We start from the raw sequence: 25,446 nt of genomic DNA, 5'->3' as shown, positions 1-25,446 counted from the left end.
ATCTGTATACATTTCAAATGCAAAAAAAACCCAAACCAACTAACTAAACAAATAAATTAAAAAACGGTTATTGGGTTGAGATATAGCCTTTAGGGGAAAGGGTCCTCACTATGTGTTACAGGGTATCCTGGAACTCACTATGTAAACCAGGCTGGCCTCAACTTCTGCCTCAGCCTCCCAAGTGCTAGCATTAAGGGCAGTCCTTTTGACTGTACATCCTTTTCTCTTCTTGTTCAATTCTTGATCTCTTATTCTGAGACCAGAATCAATTTAGAAAAATGCTTGGAAAAACTCTAAACATTGACAGTTGAATGACTGCCTGACAGCTCAGTGGAGGACTTCACAGCTAGGATTGTGTAGTTAGGTTTGTGAATGTTTGTAGTACAGATAGTACTACAAACTACATGGTTACTACAAACACTATGGTTACCGACAGTGAACACACTGGTATTCATTTTGTTTCCCTTAAAGCAAATAAATATCTCACCTGTTGGTGTATAGTTGCTTGCACTGGGCTTGGAGCATAAGACTCACACAGTTAGTGGTGTGGCCTCCTGGGATGCATTTGGCAATATCCAGATACTGTGAAATACAGGCGCGAATTGGCAGGTTGTTGGATGAGGATGATGTAGACAAAGAACAGATCGGCCAGAAGCTTGAAGGATCTGAACATGGGCATTTCATGGCTTTAGTGGTAGAATAGGAAGTTTGGTTCTGTGGGTGCTTTATTTGAACCCTTCAGTTATTTATAGGTTTAATTTAACAATTGTGGTACTGCAGTGATTACAACCGGTAATAACTGCACCCACTTTAAACATAGCTCCTTGATTGTTACCTGTTATGTGTGTAATCTTGGCCAGGTCATTTGGCTCGACCTTTGTTCTTCAACTACAACCCTAATAAAAGTAATCGAAATATGCATGCTGCTTTTAGTTTCCTAAGTGACTTTGTATAAATGGCTTGCTTCACTTTTCTCAGTGCTCAATAAAGAAAGAAACGGAGGGAGAAAGGGACTTGACTAAGCTCATGTAGCTGAGAATAGCAGAGCTGAGTCCCGGAGCCAGACTTTCTGGTGTCTCGGCCCAACAAACGTGGTCTGGCCCCCTCTAAACAGTCGAAGATTTTGTGATTTTAAGTTAGTCTCCCGCTCCTTGTTTGAAATAATTTACCATTACCTATAGTGTTTGTTTGTTTTTCTCCTAAACTACTCTTTGTCTTTCCTTCTGAGCAAGGGTGTAGTAGACTTCTTGTCTAAGGCCTGGGATTCAGTCCCCAACACCAAAATATAAAGTAACTAAATTTACCCAAAGTATATATTTAAAGTAGAATAGTATGGACTTCTTATTTTAAAAATTCAATTAAGCTGGTTGGTGGTAGCACATGCATTTAATCCTAGTACTCAGGAGGCAGAGAAAGGCAGATCTCTGAGTTCAGGGCCAGCCTGATCTACAAAGTGAGTTCCAGGACATCCAGGGCTACACAGAGAAACCCTGTCTCGAAAACAAACAAACAAAAAACGGATGAGGCTGGTTTGATATCACATGCTTGTAGTCCCATGCTGGGCTGGGGCCCAGCAGAGGGTGAGCACCTTTGAGACCACTAGCCTGGGTTATGACAATTTTGGATTGATTGGGCCTGTGTGGTTTTTGATAACTTTTTTTTTTTTTTGATACTGAGCCATCCAGTCTGCAGATCCACAGAAATGTATTTGGCTTTTTAAAAAAGTATTTTATTATTCTGTGTGTGGGTGTTTGGCCTACATATATATCTGTGCATGCGGTGTCCTGGAAGCCAGAAGAAAGTATTGGTTCCCCTGGAACTAGAGTTATGGATGGACCCTTGTGAATCGCCGTGCGGGTTCTCAGAATTGCACTGGAACGCCAGTCCTCTGCAGAGCAACAGGTGCTGTTAACACTGGAGCCATCTCTAGCCCTGTCTGGCTTGTTTTATTGTAAGATAAAGGCAGAGTTTTCCTTACAAATAATGTTCACAATAAAAGCTTATTTTAAACTAAGAGAACTTTAAAAATTACTTTTAACCTAGCAACAAAAGAAACAGAGAAAGAGAGAGAGAGAAAGAGAGAGAAAGAGAAAGAGAGAGAGAGGCGCTCTAGTATATGTTCTTTAGATTAATACATTAATTCATTTTTGGAATTATAATAGTTTTCTAAAAATATATTTTCTGAAGAGAATATCATCTTTTTTCCTCCTTCCTTTCTGGAGAGGAGATAGGGACTCGATCTGTAGATCAGGCTGGCCTTGAACTCACAGAGATTCACCTCCCTCTGCCTCAAAGTGCTGGGATTAAAGGTATGTGGGTGGCATTGCCAACCATCTTTATCTTTCTCTTAAATATTTACTTTGTGTGTGTGTGTGTGTATGTGTGTGTATATATATATATATATATATATATATATAGAGAGAGAGAGAGAGAGAGAGAGAGAGAGAGAGAGAGAAAGAGAGAAAGAGAGAGAGAGAGAGAGAGAGAGAGAGAGAAATATTGATTGATTCTGCCTGCACTTATGTTTGTGTGCTGTGTACTACTCTTGTGCTCTCAGAGGCTGAAGAGGGCATCAGATTCCTTGGAACTAGTTTTAGGTGGCTATGAATCACCATGTGGGTGCTAGGAATCAAACCTAAGTCCTCTTAGATGATCAGCCAGTGCTCCTAGCGGCTGAGGCGTTTGTCCAGCCCCATAAAATACTTTTTCACCTTAGTCTTGAAGAAGAAAAAAATGCTTCCTAAAGCTGTTAAGTTTAAGAGTTGTTTCATTTGCTTGATCAGTGGCTAAGGAGCTCACTAGCGCCTGGCTGGGGTTTTAAACTGAGGAAGAGCTCTTCACTCAGTGTCTGTCGGCGCTGTCCACAGAGGAAACTCTGGAGACGTGAAATGTTGGGACACAGCTGGGGACTGATCAGACTCTAGTATAGTGCTGTTTGTTTGTGTGTTGGGTTTGTGTGGAATCTGAAATATTTTCTCTGTCTCTCTCTCTCCCTTTCTCTCCCTCTCTCTATCTCTTTCCTCCCTCCCCTCCCCCTCTGCTTTTCTAGAAAGAGCTTTTTCTTACTCAGTAAATTCATACCAATCAATATGTTTATCTGTAGACTTTTTCTTGAGAACTTGTCCAAAATAGGCTAAAACATTCTTAGTAATTTTAAGGTAGGTTAAAATTTAGAGGTTAGGAGAGTTTTTGCTTTTGTCTTTCCTAAGCAGAATTGGGAATAAGATGTTTCCCTGTCACTGTGTGTGGTCAGTATACGATTCTTGCTGCTATCATTGCTGCCCACAGGGCATTTTAAGGTGGTACCATAAAATGCACGTTGAGACTCTCTAATGTCAGATGTACATAAATCACATCCGAATAACAGCTCCCGAATTAAGGAACTGATGGCTAAGGCACTTACAGTGTCTATACTATTTAGCAGGCAAGAGATCATCATAGGGTTTATGTTATTCCCTATACGTCTGTAGCTGTACTTGTTTTATTTGTGGCTGTGAATTTTTATACTGATTTGCTTATATGTATTAAAATTATCTTTTAAAGGTTTGGGCCTGTATATGTAGTTTGAAATTCAGGACTATCCCTTATCTCCAAAGATAAGCTTTCTATGCATTGTTGAGTAATTACACAGCTATCATGTGTAATGAACTCTATGCCTGGGTCCATGGTTTTATAGACTGTTTGGATAATGACAATTAGGATACACAGAGCAATTTTCCAATGCATTTGTTTCATCCAGGCATTTTCTTTGGGATTTATTCACATTTGTGTTTTCATTTCTGATTTTAAAATTATTTTCCTTTGTCGTAGGATGAGCAGTTCTTAGGTTTTGGCTCAGATGAAGAAGTCAGAGTGCGAAGCCCCACAAGGTCTCCTTCAGGTACGGCTAATGAAGCATGTGTGCAGATCTGCGTTCTGTCTGTTAGGAGAGCGCGGCTTCTTCCTGCCGTGTTTCGAGGAAGGGTGATTGATTGCAGTCCAGGCTAGGAAACAACGTGTGAGCTAGACTGGACGGACTGGTTCCTGCTGCTTGTGCTTGTAAATTCTTCACTCTGTTTTTCTGGGTAATACTTGGTTGGGCATGGGAAGTAGGTTTCCACAGAATGATTTTGGGAAACTTGGTTAAATTGATCATGTTCTAGTCTATGGTAGCATTTATGATTGTTAGGGGGATATTGGCTCTTGTTTTTTTGTAGATGAAATTTAGTGCACTGTTGTCAAAGAACCAGAAACATGTTGTTGCTCTATGACACCATTTTATCTAACCCTTAAAAGGCTGTACTAAAATAAAGAAACTGAAAATGACGTGGATGTTTCCAGTTATTAGCACTGTTTATCAATGTTCTCAACAAAGTTCTAGACCTACAAGCAGTCTCCTAGACAGTCAGAGGACTTCACCTTTGGTAGCTTGGATAACTGAGTTGGAGGAAAGACTTGGGGTTCTTTTGATGTGAAATCTGCTCCTCGTGTGGATAAACAGACTAGTAAAATATTCTGTTGTTAGATGGTTTTTACTCTGTTCAATTTGTGATGGTTCCTGACATTCGGGTCTCACTTAGGAGTCATTAAATATTATATAGTACTCTAATTAAACACCCAAGCTAGCAACTTTTGTTTGCCCAGGGATGGTATTGATACCTGGTTGCCCTGTTATTTAGACAGTGACAGTGCTTTCCTTAAGAGGCCATGGAGTCTTAAGTCTTTGTATAGGAACGAGACTTTAGGGATCCTTACTCTAACTCTTCCTTTACAGTTGATAAAAACGAGGGCAATTCCATGAGCCAGCGTGTGCCTCAAGTGTCAGAAGTTAGCCAGCTGAGTAAGGACCCTGCTCTGCTCTGCTTTTTCTACATGTCTGTGAAAGCTTCTTTTAAAAAGTACTGTAGAAGTGGTTTTCAAAATTGCTGAAGTCATCTCGGCAGCCCCGTGAAATGCCCCATAGTCTGAAGGAGTCAGTCTAGGCTTAGCTAATTCACAGTGGTTTCCTAGTGAGGTTTTTCTTGGCATTGATTTACCTTGAATGTTGTGCTTATTATTTTAAAGCATCTGGCTATGTATTACTTAAATGAATTCTTACCTACTATTTTATGGTCCAGTACTTTGGGTATAATTAGTAAATACTGAGAATTGATTTGTAAACTCTTAATCTGTTAGGGGAAGTCTCCTACGTTACTTGGTGAGGAATGCACTTGTGTTTCTGTTTGGGAAGTTCAGCCATTAGACCTGCTTGATTCCTGTTGTGTTGGAAAGCAGCTCTATAGCACAGCTGCCGATAGTGTCTGAAATCCCTTTTGATGTCTGGTAAGGGAGAGTTTGGTCTCAGAAGAATCTTCTACTACACAACGCTGAGAAGCTAAGAAAGAATTAAAAACAAAAACAAAAAACCCACCAAACCATAAGCTTTTTTTTTGGCAGAGTCTTACTTTGTAGCCCAAGTTGGCATGGAGCTCACTGCGTAGCCCTGACTAACCTTGAACTTGAAGTGTCCATCTTTCTTTGCTTTGCAAGTCCTGGGATCACACGTGTGATCATCATGCCTGGCTGCCGGAGCCAGTTCTTAGTGCATTTTCAGTATAAGCTATGTTGGGTGTTAGGGGCAGTTTTGCTCTTTAACTGTCTTCATAGCAGCAGGTTGAGCATCTTTATAATTTTGGAAATTCCTGTTTGTAAGAAGATCTCAGATACGTGGCCCTGGCTGGAACTCCATAGGCAGACCAGGATGACCTTGAACTAGTGGGTAGTCTCCTGCTTCTGCTTTCTTAGTGATGGGTTTACAGGTGTGTTCCATCACACCTAGTGTTTCCTTTTTATCTGAAATAGCAATGATCTGTCTTAATGAATTGTTGACTTGAGCTTCACATCAGCTGGGGCCAAATCTTTTTGTAACTTGGGACTAACTAGTTCAAGAAGTCCTAGGAGAGCCTAGACTAAGGAGCACGTCACACAGCCGCTGCTTTCATAAACTCCCCTGCGTGCTGGTGAGCGTGCTGGTGTCTCATGAGTAGGCATTTGTCTCCGAAGCAATCCTTTCCTAGTGTGCACTACCAGAACAGATTGGAAAGACAGGATGCTGAGCTGCCTGGGAAGAAGGAGCCTCTTCGCAAGAAAATTGATATTGTTCACATTGATGTTGTTCAGATTTATTCAGAGTCAGTTATAGATTAAAAAGCTGGAATGTCTATTGTCATCTTGGTTGAGTTGAGGTTTTTTGTTTGTGTATGCCTTTGTTTTGTTTTGGTGTGGTTGTTTTGTTTTGAGACCACATCTCTCTGTGCAGTTCAAGGCTGACCTCAGACTTGTCAGCCTTCTGTCTTAGCCTCCTGAGTGCTTCCATTCTCAGCTTTTGCAACATGTTCTTAACTGGCACTCTTCATGAGCTGAATAGTGTAGTACAGATTTTAAGAGACAGTTATTTTATTTTATTTTATTTTAAATTTAGAAAAGGAATAAAAACCACGCTCATCTGAGGAGCAGGCATTTCTGTTTTCTAGGTCACTTCAGTTGAAAGCCTTATTTTGATTTTGTATCAAAAAAGTAATCAGATGTTTTAAGGTGGGGCATTATTGTGTTATTAACTTCATTTCTTTGAGGTAATTATTTGGTGAGAAAAAGTTAAGCACATTACGCTGTAGCATTGACTCTGTAGTCCCAGTGAACTCACTACAAAATGGCCTGTGCTAGATAATATTCAGCTTAGCTAAGACCTGAACTTCACAGCTAAATATTGCTCTTCATTGTTTAATTTCTATACACAGTTAAAGCTAGTCCTCGAAAACCTCGCGGGAGACCTAGAAGTGGCTCTGACCGAAATCCAGCTATCCTCTCAGACCCGTCTGTGTTTTCCCCTCTAAATAAATCAGAGACCAAATCTGCAGATAAAATCAAGAAGAAAGATTCTAAGAGCATAGAAAAGAAGAGAGGAAGACCTCCCACCTTCCCTGGGGTAAAAATCAAAATCACACATGGAAAGGACATTGCAGAGTTAACACAAGGAAGCAAAGAGGATAGCCTGAAAAAAGTTAAACGGACCCCTTCTGCCATGTTCCAGCAAGCCACAAAGATTAAAAAGTTAAGAGCAGGTAAACTGTCTCCTCTCAAGTCTAAGTTTAAGACAGGGAAGCTACAACTAGGAAGGAAGGGGGTACAGATTGTCAGACGGCGAGGAAGGCCTCCATCCACAGAGCGGATAAAGACCCCTCCAGGTCTTCTCCTTAATTCTGAACTGGAAAAGCCCCAGAAGGTCCGGAAAGACAAGGAAGGAACACCCCCACTCACAAAAGAAGATAAGACAGTTGTCAGACAAAGCCCTCGAAGGATTAAACCCGTCAGGATTATTCCTTCTTCTAAAAGGACAGATGCCACAATTGCTAAGCAACTCCTGCAGAGGGCAAAGAAGGGGGCACAGAAGAAAATTGAGAAAGAAGCAGCGCAGCTACAGGGAAGGAAGGTGAAGACCCAGGTCAAGAATATCCGGCAGTTCATCATGCCTGTGGTCAGCGCCATCTCCTCAAGGATCATCAAAACTCCCCGACGCTTCATAGAGGATGAGGACTATGACCCTCCGATTAAAATCGCGCGACTAGAGTCCACACCAAACAGTAGATTCAGCGCCACGTCCTGTGGATCTTCTGAAAAGTCCAGTGCAGCTTCCCAGCATTCCTCTCAGATGTCTTCAGACTCCTCCCGATCTAGCAGTCCCAGTATTGATACCACCTCAGATTCTCAGGCCTCTGAAGAGATCCAGGCACTTCCCGAGGAGCGAAGTAATACCCCCGAAGTTCATACTCCACTGCCTATTTCCCAGTCCCCAGAAAATGAGAGTAACGATAGGAGAAGCAGGCGGTATTCGATGTCTGAGAGAAGTTTTGGATCTAGAACAACTAAAAAATTACCAACTCTACAAAGTGCCCCACAGCAGCAGACCTCTTCCTCACCACCTCCACCTCTGCTGACTCCTCCCCCTCCACTGCAGCCAGCCTCCGGCATCTCTGACCACACACCTTGGCTTATGCCGCCCACCATCCCCTTAGCATCACCATTTCTGCCTGCTTCTGCTGCTCCCATGCAAGGGAAGCGGAAATCTATTTTGCGGGAGCCAACATTTAGGTGGACTTCTTTAAAGCATTCGAGGTCAGAGCCACAGTACTTTTCCTCAGCAAAGTATGCCAAAGAAGGTCTGATCCGCAAACCAATATTTGATAACTTCCGACCCCCTCCGCTGACTCCCGAGGATGTTGGCTTTGCTTCTGGTTTTTCTGCATCTGGTACTGCCGCTTCAGCCCGGTTGTTTTCACCACTCCATTCTGGAACAAGGTTTGATATTCATAAAAGGAGCCCCATTTTGAGAGCTCCCAGATTCACTCCAAGTGAGGCTCACTCTAGAATATTCGAGTCTGTGACCTTGCCTAGTAATCGAACTTCTTCTGGAGCATCCTCTTCGGGAGTATCTAGTAGAAAAAGGAAAAGGAAAGTGTTCAGTCCGATCCGGTCTGAACCAAGATCACCTTCTCACTCCATGAGGACAAGAAGTGGAAGGCTTAGCACCTCTGAGTTGTCACCTCTCACTCCCCCGGCTTCTGTCTCCTCCTCATTAAGCATTCCTGTTAGTCCTCTTGCCGCTAGTGCCTTAAACCCAACTTTTCCTTTTCCTTCTCATTCCCTAACTCAGTCTGGGGAATCTACAGAGAAAAATCAGAGAGCAAGGAAGCAGACTAGTGCTCCGGCAGAGCCGTTTTCATCAAATAGCCCTGCTCTCTTCCCATGGTTCACCCCAGGCTCTCAGACCGAGAAGGGGAGAAAGAAAGACACAGCCCCGGAGGAGCTGTCCAAAGATCGCGATGCTGACAAGAGCGTGGAGAAAGACAAGAGTAGAGAGAGAGACCGGGAGAGAGAGAAGGAGAATAAGCGGGAGTCAAGGAAAGAGAAAAGGAAAAAGGGCTCAGACATTCAGAGTAGCTCTGCTCTGTATCCTGTGGGTCGGGTTTCCAAAGAGAAGGTTGCTGGAGAAGATGTTGGCACTTCATCTTCTGCCAAAAAAGCAACAGGGCGGAAGAAGTCTTCATCACTTGATTCTGGGGCTGATACTGCTCCTGTGACTCTTGGGGACACAACAGCTGTCAAAGCCAAAATTCTTATAAAGAAAGGGAGAGGAAATCTGGAAAAAAACAACTTGGACCTCGGCCCAACTGCCCCATCCCTGGAGAAGGAGAAAACCCTCTGCCTTTCCACTCCTTCATCTAGCACTGTTAAACATTCCACTTCCTCCATAGGCTCCATGTTGGCTCAGGCAGACAAGCTTCCAATGACTGACAAGAGGGTTGCCAGCCTCCTAAAAAAGGCCAAAGCCCAGCTCTGCAAGATTGAGAAGAGTAAGAGTCTCAAACAGACTGACCAGCCCAAAGCACAGGTACTCTTTCCCACCTCGCCTGTTCAAACCAAGGTCATGGAGCCCCTTCTTGGGGCAGGTTTTGGCTAGGCTAAATGTTTGAGCTGCATCGATTATGTGAGCTAGGAGGTGGGTGGTATGTGCAGTGGTCCTTCAAGGACCTGTAGCATTTTAAGAAGTAGAAAATTATGTTCTGATGTAACAGAGGTGACAGTATAGGTAGCGTGGAGAAGTAGTTGATTTCCATATATTGGCTTACATATATAGGAATAGTTAGAGTTGTATGCTTCGATGATAGATTATAATAAGTTGGTCAGGTATACTTTGGCTTCATTTAGTTGTAATTGCAACATGCATGGTTGTCTTTATTTGTGGCTTATTTTATACTCAGGGTCAAGAAAGTGATTCATCAGAAACCTCTGTTCGAGGACCCCGGATTAAACATGTCTGCAGAAGAGCTGCTGTTGCTCTTGGCCGCAAACGAGCTGTGTTTCCTGATGACATGCCCACCTTGAGTGCCTTACCGTGGGAAGAACGAGAAAAAATTCTGTCTTCCATGGGGAATGATGGTAAGTCAGGGAAGTCGGCCTTAGAGCTGCGTTTCTTTGCTTTCGTTCTGCAGATGCCAGTAGGCTCTTCATAGTTTGTTAGACTGTATTAAAACAACAACAAACCAAAACCAGTTAGCTGGGAGGGCATTAAATATGTGAAGATTTAATTAGAGGAAGTGCCTCAGAAAGAAAAGGAAGGTACCCAGGAAAAACTGGTTAGCCATCAGATGCGGATACAAGTTTAACTCCTGAAAGGGAAGAAGGAAGAATGGGCAAAGCCTTCCTGGACTGCTGTGCAGTAGAAGAAAGGTCTGAGAAGGCTGTCTGAGGCATTTCTTCTCTCAAAAACAATACTGGTATCTTTCTTGGCCACACTAAGAACCTGCCTGGAGGCAGCTGTGCTGAGCGTGCCCTCTTTGTTCCAGTAGTTTCAGAATACAGCAGTTGGACACTTTGGTCATTTACATTTCCTGGAATTAGAGGTCTGTGAAGTACTCTATTAATTAGGCTGTCACGTGCTTCTCTGAATAAAATACCGTGGTCAAAAGCAACTGGGGAGGAAAGGGTTTATTTCACCTCATAACTCTCAGGTCCCACTGAATCACTGAGGGAAGCCAGGGAAGGAACTCAAGGCAGGAGCCTGGAGGCAGGAACTGAAGCCAAGAGCCTGGAGGACCACTGCTTCCTGACTCGATCCTTATGGCTTGTTAACCTTGACTTCTTATACAACTCAGAATCACCTGCCCAGGGATGGCACCAGCCATGATGAGCTGGGCCTTAACTCATCAGTTGCTTCTCAAGAAAATGCCCTCCAGCCTTGTCCACAGGCAGAGGCATGTTCTCAGTTGAGGTTCCTCTTCCCAGATAACTGTAGCTTGTGTCACGTCGGCAAAAACAAAACAACCACCAGGATAGGCATGTACTCATGACTGCCATCTGACTCTGAAATGCTGGGTGCCTTCTCCTGATGGTTAGTCATCTAGAGAGAGTTCTCAGAAACACTCAGCTTGTCCGTGATTTGCAGTCAGGGTGTTGTGTTCAGGGTTTAGATGTTTGCTTTCATCAGGCTGTAAGGTGAAGGTGTTTAGAAGCATTTAGATAATTCTTTTGAACACTTGAGTGTGTGTGTGTGTGTGTGTGTGTGTGTGTGTGTGTGTGTATAAAATAAATTCTTCTATTTTGACTAGCAATTCAGATAAGGTTTAATGTATCTAATGATACAAAGGGACTCTGAGGATTTCTCAAGAAGATATTAGAAATTCCCTTGGAACTAAAGATACATTTTTCTTAATAGACAAGTCATCAATTGCTGGCTCAGAAGATGCAGAACCTCTTGCTCCACCCATCAAACCAATTAAGCCTGTCACCAGAAACAAGGCACCCCAGGAGCCTCCGGTGAAGAAAGGGCGGCGATCAAGGCGGTGTGGACAGTGTCCTGGCTGCCAGGTGCCTGAGGACTGTGGCGTTTGCACTAATTGCTTGGACAAGCCCAAGTTTGGTGGCCGCAATATAAAGAAGCAGTGCTGCAAGTGAGTGAGTCTACTCAGAGGCAGTGACCTCACGGAGGTCACACGGTTTGTCACACAGGGCGACAGCCTGGTGTGCTTGCACTTCCTTGCTGGGTGTCTAGGTTAGATGCAGAGTTCAGTTTTGTGATGTGATGAGGTATGAGCTAAGTATTCTGCAGCCGTGCTATCTAATAAGACAGTCTCAATAATGAAACATTCTTTCTGTGGTTAGTTCAGTGTGGCACCCAGTAACTGCATGTGGCCATTGAGTACTTGACATGTGGTTAGTGTGACTGAAGAACTATATTTTTAAAAATAATTTAACTATTTTAACTTTAAATAGCTGCATGTGACTTGTGACTACTGTATTAGTGTAGTTTTGAACAGTTTCTTCTTAAAACCTGTAGTATGGCACCTTTAGTTTGACTTTCTGACTCTTTCAAAATATTTCCATTCATACAGTTTTTTTTGTGGGTGGGTGGTCAGTGCTGGGGCTCACCTCTGCCATTGAGATACACTCTCAGCCCGGCATCTGGAGCTTTTGATACAGACAACTTCTGCAGTCAATTTTGGGCACACTTTCTGCCATTTGGGGATGATTTGTTTAAAATGTATTAGGAGAATTGTGTAAACAGTAATTCTGGCAACTGGGCTTCCTACAAAGTGCCTGGCACAAGAGATACTTAGGAATGAATGACATTAAAGTGATTGACATAAAATGTAGTTGAGAAATGCTCTGTCATTTACTTAAGGAATCCAGTCTCTAGAAGACAGAAAGCAGTCCTAAGATGACTGTGGAGGCTCATGCCTGTAATCCCAGCACTACGGTGGGTGAGGCAGGAGGACTGCTGTGAGTTCAAGATTAACTTGGATTATACACTGAGACTCTTTCAAAAAGACAAAGTTCTATGTTTTGGTTTCTGGACTTAGGCAAGAATTCTGGTTTGGGTACTTTAATGGTAAGAAGTAACTTAATTTGCACAATGTAAAAACGTGCCTAAGCTACATTTGAGGTGACAGTGGATTGGGTGTGAGCAAGGCGTGTAGATCACAGTGGACCTTGTGCCTTACACATTGAGGCACTGATGTTCACTCCCCAGTTCCAAAAAGAGAACCTTTGTTTGGGGCTTGGAATATATTCATTTGTGGAGTAATGAGGATGGATTTAGTGCAGTTTGAATCAAATTAAGTTTAAATTTTGTTAAATTTAAACTATGGGCTAAAACATATCAGTTATGAGATACACCTGGAATTTTCTAGTAGCAAAGGCCTCGGTGAGTTTTAATTACTGCTGTGTGAACATGAATGTTAAATCTCATAAGAGAGCAGTAATTATTTGACTGTAAGAAATATTGACCATCATGTCTGGTGTCCACATTGTTGACAACACTTGAGAGGCAGAGGCAGGGGGATCAAGAATTCAGGTCATCATCCCTCTACTGTATAGTGTAACCTGGACTGTATGGGACTCTGTCTCAAAGCAGGAAGGACAGAAGGCAGGCAGGGAGAGGAAGGGGGAGGGAAAATCCCTTGTGGGGTACAAGTTCCTATTAAATTACAAGAAATTTGAGTACCATTTCAAAGATAATATGACATTTGGTCCTTTTAGATCCTAAGGGTAGGTAAAATTGTCGACCCAAGGATTTTAAAGGTTCAGAATAAACTGAACCCTAAGAAGTCCTTGTTCTGTCAAACGACCCTGAGTGGCGACCCACTGTTTTCTGCAGACAAACAAGCAAGCATTTATTTCACTTCTTCTCTTGTTTATTCAGTTTATCTTACGCTTTATCCTTTGTTACCGTAGGATGAGAAAATGTCAGAATCTGCAGTGGATGCCTTCCAAAGCCTTCCTTCAGAAGCAGACTAAAGGTAGTGGTGTGAGAGAGCCTCCCTGGGACATCCCGTGCCTTAATGTCATACAGCCATGTGCATTCAGTGTAAAGAGAATACGAGGGTTTTGTTTCTGTTTTTGTTTTTCTTTTAAAGTACTGCTCTCTCCCGGGGAGTTGGTGGTTGTGAAAGCTGGATGATAGGTACATGGGGGTTCACTTGACTCTTGATTTGGGGGTATGTTTGAAATTTTACATAATTGAGACACTTGTTTAAAATTCATGTAAAAATTATAGCCCTGCTCATTTGCTAGAACAATAAAATTTCCCTGTGTTACCTGATCACCATAGCCTCAACTTTGTGGAGACTCTGAGTACCTGCTTGGGCTGCAGGAGACTGAGAACAAGACTCTTAAAGATCTTGTGCTTTTTTTTCCCCCATGGAAACTTTTCTCACTTATGGATAGATGGTCTTGTTTTATTCTCCTAGCTGTGAAAAAGAAAGAGAAGAAGTCTAAGAGCACTGAAAAGAAAGAGAGCAAAGAGAGCACTGTTGTGAAGAGTCCCTTGGAGTCAGCTCAGAAGGCTGCCCCGCCGCCGCGCGAGGAGCCTGCCCCAAAGAAGAGCAGCATCGAGCCTCCACCCCGCAAGCCTGTGGAAGAAAAGAGTGAAGACGGGGGTGCCCCTGCGCCTGCGCCTGCACCTGCCCCTGAACCCAAACAGGTCAACACGCCAGCATCCCGGAAGTCTAGCAAGCAGGTCTCTCAGCCACCCGCAGTTGTCCCCCCTCAGCCTCCTAGCACAGCACTGCAGAAAAAAGAAGCTCCCAAGGCCGTTCCAAGTGAGCCCAAGAAAAAGCAACCTCCACCCCCAGAACCAGGTGAGGCAGACCAGAAAGCTAGATTGGTGTGTCACCTTGACTTCTAGAAGGTTGCATGGCCCTCTCCACAGGCTAGTCAGTCTGAAAGTAGTCATTGCTGGCATCTCACCAAAACCTGCTTTGAATCCTTTAGGGCCAGAGCAAAGCAAGCAGAAAAAAGTGGCCCCCCGCCCAAGTATCCCTGTAAAACAAAAACCAAAGGACAAGGTAAGCAGACGGCTGACGACGCTTCTTTAGGGATGCATTTGTTCTATTCTGTAGCGGAAGCCTGCCTTTGGCATTTTCTTGGCTGAATGAAACTGTCCCCTGCGTCCCTGGATAAGGCAGTGGGGTCTCCTAAAATTAAAGTGTAGGCTTTCACCCCTGTTGGTTAGTTGGTGTTTTGCTTTGCTGGTCACTTTGCTTTGTTGATTTCCCTCTTCGTTGTGGCCTTGCATGTTGTAGCCTAGCAGCAGTTTATTCTAACAGCCGTCTGGTGTGGTTCTTGCCTTCTGTATACATGTTTTATATATACGTATATGTATGTATGTTAATAACATTTGTCTCTAAAAGCAACCCGTACCTGTTTCTACCATGGATAGCTACAGAATTTCAGAATTTTCTGAAGATTATCCTTCCTCTATCTTGAGACAGGGTCACAGTCTGTATGTCAAGCTGGCTTTGAACTTCCAACAGTTCTACTTCAACATCCAGTGTGAGCCATCACACCTAGCTCTCTTTCTCCTTCTACAGGCTACTTATTCTGAAATATGTTTTCATATCTGAGAATAGGCATTTGTATTCTCTCCTGTTGCAAATGTGAGGGCAAGTGGTTATTTTCTACATTCATCTTCCATCTCAGGAGAAGCCACCTCCAATAAGTAAGCAAGAGAACGCAGGCACTTTGAACATCCTCAACCCACTCTCGAATGGCATCAGTTCTAAGCAGAAAATCCCAGCAGATGGAGTCCACAGGATCAGAGTGGACTTTAAGGTAAAAGTGTTTAGTGATCATGCCTTTATTGAGTAGTATGACTTTTAAAGAAAAGGTGACGTTCAAAGGGAAACAGTGCCCACTAGAGGAAGGAGTAAGAACTACAGCTAACAGGCAGGTTCTGCTTCATGAAAGCCTAGACAGCATGAGGCCAATTTGTGGACTGGTGGAAAAGCACAGGCATCCTGAGCAGCATCAGGGAAAAGGATTATTTCAAACTTGTGTTACTTGATTCAGCAAAGCTTAGTACATTCAGACTCGGTGTACCTTTGCACTTATTTAGGTAGAATTGCACCAATAGTGGGCTTTCAATAGATCATTTGCATCTAAGTTTATAATGTTTTAAAGCAGCACTTATGTTTGGACTAGTGGAAGTGAAATGCTTCCACTCGGCATGCGGGTGGCACTCTGTGTTTATGCTTCTTGTCCTTGTTTTGACACTGCAAAGCTTTCATAAGTGATCTTTATGTCTCTTTCCCCACAGGAAGACTGTGAAGCAGAAAACGTGTGGGAGATGGGAGGCTTGGGGATCCTGACCTCCGTTCCCATCACACCCAGAGTAGTGTGCTTTCTCTGTGCCAGCAGTGGGCATGTAGAGGTAAGGCGCCTTGCTGCTCTGCCTCCTCTGCGAAGACCGACCACTGGGCTCTGCTCTTGTTTTTAGTAGTCAGCAGTGTCTTCTTGCTTAAACCAGCTACTGAATTTTTTTTTTAATTTTTAGAAATTTTAAGAAGGAATCTGGTAGTAAATACTTTCATATCTTTTATTATAGAGTCCTTACCTTTCTCTTAGAACAAAAGGGATTGCTGTTGGTTTTTAATATTGAATACGTATGAATATAAAAGGCTCTTAGCGATTATTAAGAAGTAGAGAATACACAGCAGAAAATGGGCAAAAGAGAGATAGATGATTCGGAAATAACAAATAAGAGTGTCCTCCATATGGTGGGGTGGTTCTTAAACACCGTCCCCCCGCCACACCCAGTAACCAAGCACTGCCAGTTGGAGGATGCAGGTCCAGGTGTGCTGGCATTACCCTTAATCCAGCACTCAGATACAGAGACAGGTGGATAGCCATGAGTTCATGGCCAGCCTGGTCAACAGAGTGAGCTTTAAGACAGCCAGAGCTGCGGAGTGAGACCCTGAAAACAACAATAGAAATTATACAGAAAGATTTTCCAATAGAAGGAATATAGCTAGTGGTCTTACCTTTTGGGGGAGTTGTTTGGAAATGGTGTTTATTTATTTATTTTTAAATAATTATTGAATATAATATATATATAACTGTCCCTGTCTTCAGACACACCAGAAGAGGCATCAGGTCCTATAGATGGTTGTGAGCCACCATGTGGTTGCTGGGAATTGAACTCAGGACCTCTGGAAGAGCAGTCAGTGCTCTTAACCACTGAGCCATCTCTCCAGCTCAAATGGTGTTTACTTTTAGAATGGTATTTTTAGACTGGCATGTTCTTTAACCCAACTATTGTACGTGAGGTATTTATTTTTAAAGTAATAAAGTACCAGATACATATATATAATAAATTATATTTGTGTGTGGATGTTTTGGCTGCATGTAGTGTGTGCACCGTGTGCATGCCTGCTGCCTTCAGGAGTCAGAAGAGGATCTTCTGCTACTGGAATTACAGACACTTGGGAGCCTATATTTGGGAGCTGGGAGTCAAACCTGGCTCCTCTGCAAGAGCAGTCTATGCCCTTGGCCACTGAGCCATCTCTCCAGCTCCAATGTTTAAAACTCAAGTGTCTGTTAGTGTGGAGCCCTGGTTAAAATTGTAGGGCTTGCGTGTAACAGCAAAGGGGATAGTGTAGTTTGATGTTAGTACACAGATCCATAACATCGCTGATTAGAAACATCAGATTACAAAATATCTATAAAGCATGATTTTATTTGATTGGATAAATGTTTTTAAAGTTTGTAGTCTGTGTATGGTGGCTCATATCCTCCAGAGTCTGAGGTAAAAGGATTGTGATTTGAGGTCAGCCTAAGATACACAGTTTGGCCCTGCATAGCTCATTGGTAAAGCATTTGCCTCCCGTGTGCAAGGTCTTGGCTTCATTCCCTAGCACAGACAAATAATGAGTTGCTTCCTGTGTTCACTCTTTAAGAAGATAGTTTCTGTTATGAACTGCATTATTTTAAGTGCTAGAGTTGCCTCAGACATTACAGAGACTGAGACTATTCAATCTGCAAATGCCTGGTGACTATTCCAAGTCCATTCCTTCAATAATCAAGTGCTTTGCATCCCAGCACACCCTACCCACAAGGAAATGCTTCCTTTTGTACTCTCAGTCTTCAGCTCCTGTGATTAAGCAGATTTGGGGGTGGGGGTGCTGTGCATAGCAATCTCAGAATTCCTTATTTAAAAAAGACTTTGGAGCTGGCTGTGGTGATGCACACCTTTAATACCGGCACTGGGGAGGCAGAGTCAAGTGATCTCTGTGAGTTTGGGACCAGCTGGTCTACAAAGTGACTTCCAGGACAGCCAGAGCTGCACAGAGAAACCCTGTCTTGAAAAGCCATAAAATAAAATAAAATTAAATTAAATTAAAATGGAATGGAGGAGCCAGCGTACAACGCACCTTTCATCTCTGCGTTCAGGAGATAGAGAGGCAGAGGGGTCCTTGTGAATTTCAGCCTAGCCAGAGCCACGTGGTAAGACCCTGACTAAAACAAAAGGAAGAATTAAGGGCCAGAGAGATGCGCTTCAGAGAACCCAAGTTCAGTTCCCATACCCACATCAGGTGGTTCACTGCAACTCCCGCTCAAGGGATCCGGTTCCACATCTGGCCTTTGCTGCCATCCCACACACATCGACATAATGTACAGAGGTAAAATTAGAAATGAGTATTAAAAAAAAAAAAAACATAATCCAAGTGACCAGTACACAGCCTGCGCTGTATTACTACTAACTATGACTACTGCTTGAGGAATTTTCTGTTAAATTTTTTATGGTAACCTACTTTACTCCAAGCTTATAGGAAAACATAAAAAACCCAGTACCCTCTGCCTAGATTCTCCAAATGTGAGCAGAGTTCCTTTTTCTGTTTCTGTTTGTGTGTATGTATTTTTCCAAAATACAAAATGATTCTCAGTCTTGCAGCTAAGATTAAGTTTAAAATAAGAAATAAAAATGTATATACATATGTAATATATTCTGTTTTCTAAAAACTGTGAGCAAGTTGCAAACAAAAGCCATTCTGCCTCTATGATAGGGTATATTTCCTGAAATCAAGGACACACTTGTATAACCTCTGTATAGTTACCAAGATTAGAAAGCTAACACTGGTGCATTGCTTGCACCTACTTGTAGGCCTTCCTATAAGTCTGACCACTTGTCCCTGTAATAAAAACAGGACTTTTGTTTGTTTGTTTGGTCAGAAGAAAATTGAGGGTTGTTACATTTTTAAAATATTACTTTTATTATTTTAAATCACGTGTAGATGTCTCTGCATGGAAGTATGGGCACATGAGTGCAGCGCCCGAGAAGGCCACAGACCTGGGACTCCCAGGAACTGGAACCCCCTGAGGTGCTAGGTATTAAACTTCGGTCCTCAGGAAGAGCAGTACTGATGGTTGTATTTTTAAAAATCTTCTGCCAGTAGAAGATGCATCTTTAAATTACAGTTGGAAAGTGTAGGTCATTCTCACAATGTTCGTAAGAATTAAAACATAGACATGTTAAAGGCGTACAAGTGCCCTGTTAAGTCTTGGATTTTTTTACTTCTTTGTCATTTTATGATTCTGCTGCTCCTGCTTTGGTTGCCTGAATCTCTTGTGTGGCCCAGTGACTGCTTAATTCCATGTTGAATTAAGTACGAGCAAGTAGCTCTTCTGTTTTAAATACCTGAAACCAGAAATGTTTTAGGTATTTTTTTTCTTTTTTTTTTTTCTTAAGTTTTAGGATATTTGCAAGTTAAAGGGATATTTGGGAGATGGATAAAAATAAAATTTATTTTATTTCATGTATTGTTATCCTCAGAATAATATTTGTCTTCATGGAAGCACATAGCCTATGAATGCAGTAGCTATAACTGTAAATAATAGGATTACTCCGTTATTTCATGTCTCTAGAAATGTATAGCATCTATAATATATACCTCGTCCTACATGGAGAAATAGGCAAATAAAGAATATTGAGACTCCATTTGCATGTACATATCGAATTAATCATCTGTAGTTAACGTTTCAGCAGATATCTCAAGAGTAATCTTAGACAATAGTTTTTTGAGACAGAAACTCACTTTGTAGACCAAGCTGGCCTCAAATTCACAGAGTGCCACCTGCCTCTCTCTACTGCTGGTATCAAAGGTGTGCGCCACCCTGGTCAGGTTATACTTGTAATAGTGTCAGCTATGAGACAGAATTTGTGTACATTCAACATAGCAGGTCATTGTGTGGTTTTCTTCTTCCTGAGCATCCTGTAAGACCGCAAGGGTCCCATTACAGTGCACTGGATGATCACCAGTGGATGCCTAGCACCCACAGCATGTAAATAGACTGTTTATTGTTTCTCTGTGCACCCTGGCTACATGCACTGTTCTCTTCCTGCTACAGTTTGTGTATTGCCAAGTGTGTTGTGAACCCTTCCACAAGTTTTGCTTAGAGGAGAATGAGCGCCCTCTGGAGGACCAGCTGGAAAACTGGTGTTGTCGCCGCTGCAAGTTCTGCCATGTTTGTGGAAGACAGCATCAGGCTACAAAGGTAGACCTAGTCCTGGCAGCAGGGAGCCTCCCTGTCTCCGTCCCCCGCCTTCGGTACTGGGATTTTGTGTCAGTATATACTGTCTATTGATGGGTTTTCTGACTGAAGATAACATCTTGATTTTTCTTTTAGTTTTTGGGAAATAGAAGAAAATGACTTTAGGAAATAAAATCCAAAAACAAGTAAAATCTGTGTGATAAATTCCCTTATTACTGAGTGGCTTTGGGAGGGCAAGCCTCTGTGTTTACTGGGGTATCTCAGTGTAGAGGATGGTGTAACCTGTGCTCTGGCTTTTGTCTCCCCACAGCAGCTGCTGGAGTGTAACAAGTGCCGAAACAGCTATCACCCCGAGTGCCTGGGACCAAACTACCCCACCAAACCCACGAAGAAAAAGAAAGTGTGGGTGGGTACACACACCGTGCTACTTCCACAAGCATCGTAGTGGCTGGGTGAGGCTGGTGGCTTGTAGCAGGATACCCCTCCTTTAGTCTGCCAGCGTAGCAGCTGCTTCATGGTAGTCTCCGTGGAGAAATCAGATTTAGGAATAATTGCATTTCCAGTCTTCTTAAATAACACAAGATACTAGCCCCAGAGATGCCTACTGAGTGCCTCTTATTCCTTTCCAGATCTGCACCAAGTGTGTCCGCTGCAAGAGCTGTGGATCCACGACTCCAGGCAAAGGGTGGGACGCACAGTGGTCTCACGATTTTTCACTGTGCCATGATTGTGCCAAACTCTTTGCTAAAGGTACCTAGTGCTGAGTGACTGGTCCGGTGTAGTGTTTGTGGGGACTTTGTGGAAGGATGTAGGACCCTCCTTACTGTGTCTCAGATGGGGTTAGAAACATGTTCTACTCCTGCCTTTTTATTTCTTGTTTGTTTATTTGTTTTGTTTTGAGACAGAGTGTCTATGTAACCCTGGTTGTCTTAGAACTCACCACATTGACCAGATTGACCTTTAACTCACTAAGATTCACACGTATCAGCCTCCCAAACACAGAGATTAAAGGTGCAGTCGCCTCCCAGTGCTTCTTGCTTTTCTATTTACATAGACAGCAACTTGGACCATTTTTCTAATTAATATAGGAAGAATTATGAGGAATACTATTACTGCTACTTAGAAACTACTGTTCTAAAACAGTAGACCCAAAATGTGGTAAATACACATTGGATTTCAGAAATGAGTTCAGGTGGTATGTAAACATCTTATTTCAGTAATTACACCAGAAATGTGACCTTAACACAGGCCCATAATCCAGCACGCAGGGTGCAGAGGCAAGAGTCGAAGGTCAGCCCTGGGAGCTTAGTAAGACCCTGTCTCAAAATAAAAAGTAAAAGGGGAAAAAAAGAGCTGGGGCTGTAGCTCAGTTGAGTTCTTGCCTAGAGATTGCACGGCCCAGGGCTCAGTCCTTAGCACTGAAGAAAATAACCGCAGCTGCACTTCAGCACAGCTTTAATGACTTACGGTGAAGGTGACACACTCCTGTCAATCTTTTCTCCCGTGCATCCTTCCCTCCTCCATCCCTCCCGTCGTTCTGTCCTCACTGTGTCACCCAGTGTGTGGTCCACACTGCCTCCTCCTCTTCCTCTGTGCTGGGCTGCAGGTGTGTGCCACCACACTTTACACGAAGTAAGCGGCGGCACGGAAGGGTGTTTACTGAATGGTAAACAGTAGAGGATGTGTGGCCCAGTCCGACCTGCAGAGGTTGTACTTAGAAAGCACTGGTCTGAATTGTAATATAAAAGCTGTAAGGGTAGGAGTGAATGACAGTGTGGACGTCTGCTTGGACGTGAGGCTAGGTGAAGGTTTATGGTAGATGTGAGGGGGAACAGCCAGAGGTGTCCAGCCTTAGCCGTGGGCTGGGGGGCAGGGAGCCAGAGAGGGAGAGGACAGAGGGCAAGGGTGGGGGACCGAGAACTCAGTGGTGAGTCACAGGAATGAGAGGCTGGGGGAGGGCAGTGAAGGCAGGCCCCTATGGTAGAGGTTTGGGGTACAGGTGGCCAGGTGACGAGGGCCCAGGAGAGCCACGGGAGAGCCACGGGTACTGAGTGGACTTTGCCCGAGGTTTCTTTGGGACTTGACAAGGAAAAAAATTTCAGTTTACTGTTTCTTATTCCTGTATTGTCTTTAAAAGTGCAGACATTGTGTTTAAAAGAAATGTTGTTTCTTCTGATTCCCACCATATACCTGTGGTGCTGAGGCTGTGGTTAAACTCTTAATCCTCCTGCCTCTGCCTCATCGATTTGAGTTACAGTACCTCCAGCCTCCACTGTGGCCCTTACAGATGTGTCTGAAGCTTTCCCGTGAGCTCTGCAGCTCACAATTCTCTCAATACCCTAGTGGGTGAGCACCGTAAGCACTCTCCCAGTGTTCACTGGTGACTCCAGGAGACAGGGAGCTTTAGCTTAGGTTGACACACAGAAGCCAGAGGCTGTGAGAACGTTGGTTTGGGCCACAGCAGGCTGCAACCTTGGCTTTCAGGGAACTTCTGCCCTCTCTGTGACAAGTGCTACGATGACGATGACTACGAGAGCAAGATGATGCAGTGTGGGAAGTGTGACCGCTGGGTCCACTCCAAGTGCGAGAGTCTCTCAGGTACAGAAGGTTGGAGTCTTTTGTTATTTTTAGTTTCTTTCTAGTGCTACAAGGATGGCCACTGAGGACTTAATACTGTGGGGTGTCCGTGGGCTCTTTGTAGTTTAGGTTTTGGTCTCCAGAGCTATACCAGTGTCTTTTCTTACTGCTGTGACCTGATGAGAAGCCATGGAAGCGAGGGCAGGCTTTATTTGGCTCACAGTTCAGAGGAATACAGTCCATTGTGGTAGCAGAGCTTGTGATCGTGGCCTGTGGTGTCAGCTGGTTTTCTTCTTTTCCTTTTCACTCTGTTCCAGACCTTAGCCCATAGGACCATATGCCACCCACACTAAGGGTGGATTCCCCTCCTCATTTAAGCCTCTCTGGAAACCCTGTCACAGACACAGCCAGGTGTATGTTCCGGGTGAGCCTAAGTCCCATCCACTTAGTAATGAAGATGAGCCGTCACAGCAGCAATGTGTCATTTCTCTTAAACAGTTTCCGTTCTGGGCACCAAACCCTGCTTCTCCAAACCTGTTGCTTACTATTTACTCATGAGTTTATGCTAATAATGTCCCTCTTTGGGGGCAGAATGTGGGTATCGTGTAAGACAGTGGTTCTCAACCTGTGGGTCACAACCCCTTTGGAGGTTGAAACAGTAGTAAAAATTCAGTTATGAAGTAGGGATAAAAATAATGTTATGGTTGGGGTCACTACAGCATTAGACACTGTATTAGAGGGTGGCAGCATTAGGAAGTTGAGAACCGCTGCTGTCAAACTACCAGCTTAGCTCAGATCCTAGCAGGTACCTCTGTGGGTCAGCAGGGTAGTTTGCTCTTCTCCCTCTCCTGCCCTTCGAAGGCCCTCATTATTCTGAGTTTTGTTTTCCTAGATGAGATGTATGAGATTCTGTCTAATCTGCCAGAAAGTGTGGCCTACACTTGTGTGAACTGCACTGAGCGGCACCCTGCAGAGTGGAGACTGGCGCTGGAGAAGGAGCTGCAGGCGTCCCTCAAGCAGGTTCTCACCGCCCTGTTGAATTCTCGGACTACCAGTCACTTGCTGCGTTACCGCCAGGTGGGCAGAGGTTCTGTTGGTTTTGAGGATGTGATTTTGGGTGGTTTTACCTGGTAATAAAATAAGGCTGGTTTTGTTACTTGCTTATCTTTGCTTCATTCTTCATTTACTTTTTATAGTTTCTTCTCTTTGTCATAACATTAGGAAATTTTTTAGAGCTAAGAATAGAACCTTGGGGTTGGGAGGATTAGTGCTTAGTGGTTAGGAACACTTCCTGCTTTTGCAGAGGACCCAGGTTTGATTCCCAGCTCACAGCAGTCTGTAATCTCAGTTCCAGGTGATCTATACCCTGTCCAGCCTTCCTGAGCACCAAGCCAAAAGCTGTTTGGTTTGGGTGTGGTGCAGTACGCCTGTCACTCCAGCACTCGGGAGGCAGAGGCAGGACTGTGGCTGTGCGTTTAGGTTTACATAGTATTTCCCATCTCAAAAAGAAAGATGAAAAGGAAGTTTGAGCTTCATGTGCCATCACTCACAGGGATTCAGTGAAGGCTTCTTCAAGGGGGCAGCCTGATCTTGATTGCCTTTGAGAAAAAAACCTTAACTCTGCCTCTCCAGCAAGGGCTGAGGAGGCTTGAGCCTGAAGGCAGCTTTGGCAAGCAGCATAAACATCCCTGTTGTCTGTAGAAATTTATAAAGTGGTCATTGACAACATAAGCAATCCTGCTGGAAGAGCAAGTGCTCCACCTTAGCCAGAGCTGCTTGGTGCTGCTTTATCTTTCAATACGAAGCTCTGACTGTGTGTGTGTGTGTGTGTGTGTGTTTTGATTGCATACCACACTGTTACCCGATGAGCCATTTCTCTAGCCACTAAATTCCCAGTTTAGTGTAAGAAACTTTTCTGCTGTCTGTTCAAAGGATTGGACGTAGTTCTGGCCTGTTTTTATTCCACCTTTACAGATGGTTGAGCACAACTCTCTTAAGTTTACCTAGACAAGCTGTTAGAAAATAGGTCCATCTTTAACTCCTGTTTAAGAAATCTCTGGGATTTCCATGTTCTGTGTCATTTCTAGTGCCATCTTACTAGTTTTAATAGAATGTGCACAGATGCCTCTTTCTTGGTGTGTGATGACAGAACCCTCTTTCCTGGCAACAGGCTGCCAAGCCTCCAGACTTAAACCCTGAGACGGAGGAAAGCATACCTTCCCGGAGCTCCCCAGAAGGGCCGGATCCTCCTGTTCTTACTGAAGTCAGCAAACAGGACGAACAGCAGCCTTTAGACCTCGAGGGAGTCAAGAAGAAAATGGACCAGGGCAGCTACGTATCTGTGGTACGTCTTGAGCACATGGCCGATTTTCAAGTGTTTTTCTTTCAGCTTCCTCCGCTCTTTGGAAGTATAGCTGGGTCTAAGTAAATTTCAGAATGATTCAGACTGTGTTCGAGGCATCATGTAGCTTCAGGGTCCCCAGAATAGGAGTTATTTCAGCTTTATGTTTCAGAAGGGTGTTGATATGGTGGTACCTAAAATAATTATTTTAGTTGGCTTTTGTCTGAGTTACTTAAAGTGTTTTTATATTATGAGGAAGCACCAAACTACTTAATGGAAAATGCTAACCGTGACATTCATGTCTCCCCTTTAAGCTTAGATCTGAATACTTGTGCCTTCCTTTATTCCCCTGTAGATAGATGACATGGACTGTGTGATTTAAGGATGCACAGGGAGAGCTCATTTGCTGTGTCACCCTTACTTACTACTGAGTTGGTTCTTCGTTTGAGTACAAATACAAAAACAGCGAGCTTGTTTTGGGCACTTACCATGACAGAGCCAGTCTGTTTGCATTCTTGCCTTATTAGCCTGGCATCTGTTGATTGCCTCGAGTTAATTGTGAACTGAATCCTAAAGGCCTCAGAGAGTAATTACACTGTATTAAAATAGGTTGTGGGTTTCCTGCTGGGTGATGGTGGAGGGAGGAGAGGTGGTTTTGAGAGCATGGAACTATGTTATGAATTATT

At 43.5% G+C, this 25,446-nt stretch overlaps 1 protein-coding gene across 7 annotated transcripts in view; it reads left to right on the top strand.

Annotated features, from left to right (window-relative positions):
• Nucleotides 1-25,446, top strand: part of Kmt2a (lysine methyltransferase 2A) — an 80,598-nt gene that overhangs the window by 25,988 nt on the left and 29,164 nt on the right. For 3 of the 7 annotated variants that reach the window (XM_076924943.1, XM_076924941.1, XM_076924939.1), the window contains exons 2-16: nt 3,811-3,880; nt 6,756-9,406; nt 9,777-9,954; nt 11,231-11,465; nt 13,249-13,313; nt 13,764-14,153; nt 14,287-14,360; nt 14,995-15,126; nt 15,611-15,724; nt 19,699-19,845; nt 20,153-20,248; nt 20,472-20,592; nt 22,327-22,449; nt 23,312-23,496; nt 24,590-24,763. In XM_076924943.1, the coding sequence (XP_076781058.1) occupies nt 3,811-3,880; nt 6,756-9,406; nt 9,777-9,954; nt 11,231-11,465; nt 13,249-13,313; nt 13,764-14,153; nt 14,287-14,360; nt 14,995-15,126; nt 15,611-15,724; nt 19,699-19,845; nt 20,153-20,248; nt 20,472-20,592; nt 22,327-22,449; nt 23,312-23,496; nt 24,590-24,763 (4,755 nt within the window). The remainder of the gene's footprint in view (nt 1-3,810; nt 3,881-6,755; nt 9,407-9,776; nt 9,955-11,230; nt 11,466-13,248; nt 13,314-13,763; nt 14,154-14,286; nt 14,361-14,994; nt 15,127-15,610; nt 15,725-19,698; nt 19,846-20,152; nt 20,249-20,471; nt 20,593-22,326; nt 22,450-23,311; nt 23,497-24,589; nt 24,764-25,446) is intronic. The other 4 variants (XM_076924945.1, XM_076924946.1, XM_076924942.1 and 1 more) reach the window with 4 other exon arrangements.

The sequence above is a fragment of the Arvicanthis niloticus genome, chromosome 26, assembly GCF_011762505.2.
Source record: "Arvicanthis niloticus isolate mArvNil1 chromosome 26, mArvNil1.pat.X, whole genome shotgun sequence".
Classification (NCBI taxonomy): domain Eukaryota; kingdom Metazoa; phylum Chordata; class Mammalia; order Rodentia; family Muridae; genus Arvicanthis; species Arvicanthis niloticus.
This window is presented reverse-complemented; position numbering and strand designations above follow the sequence as displayed.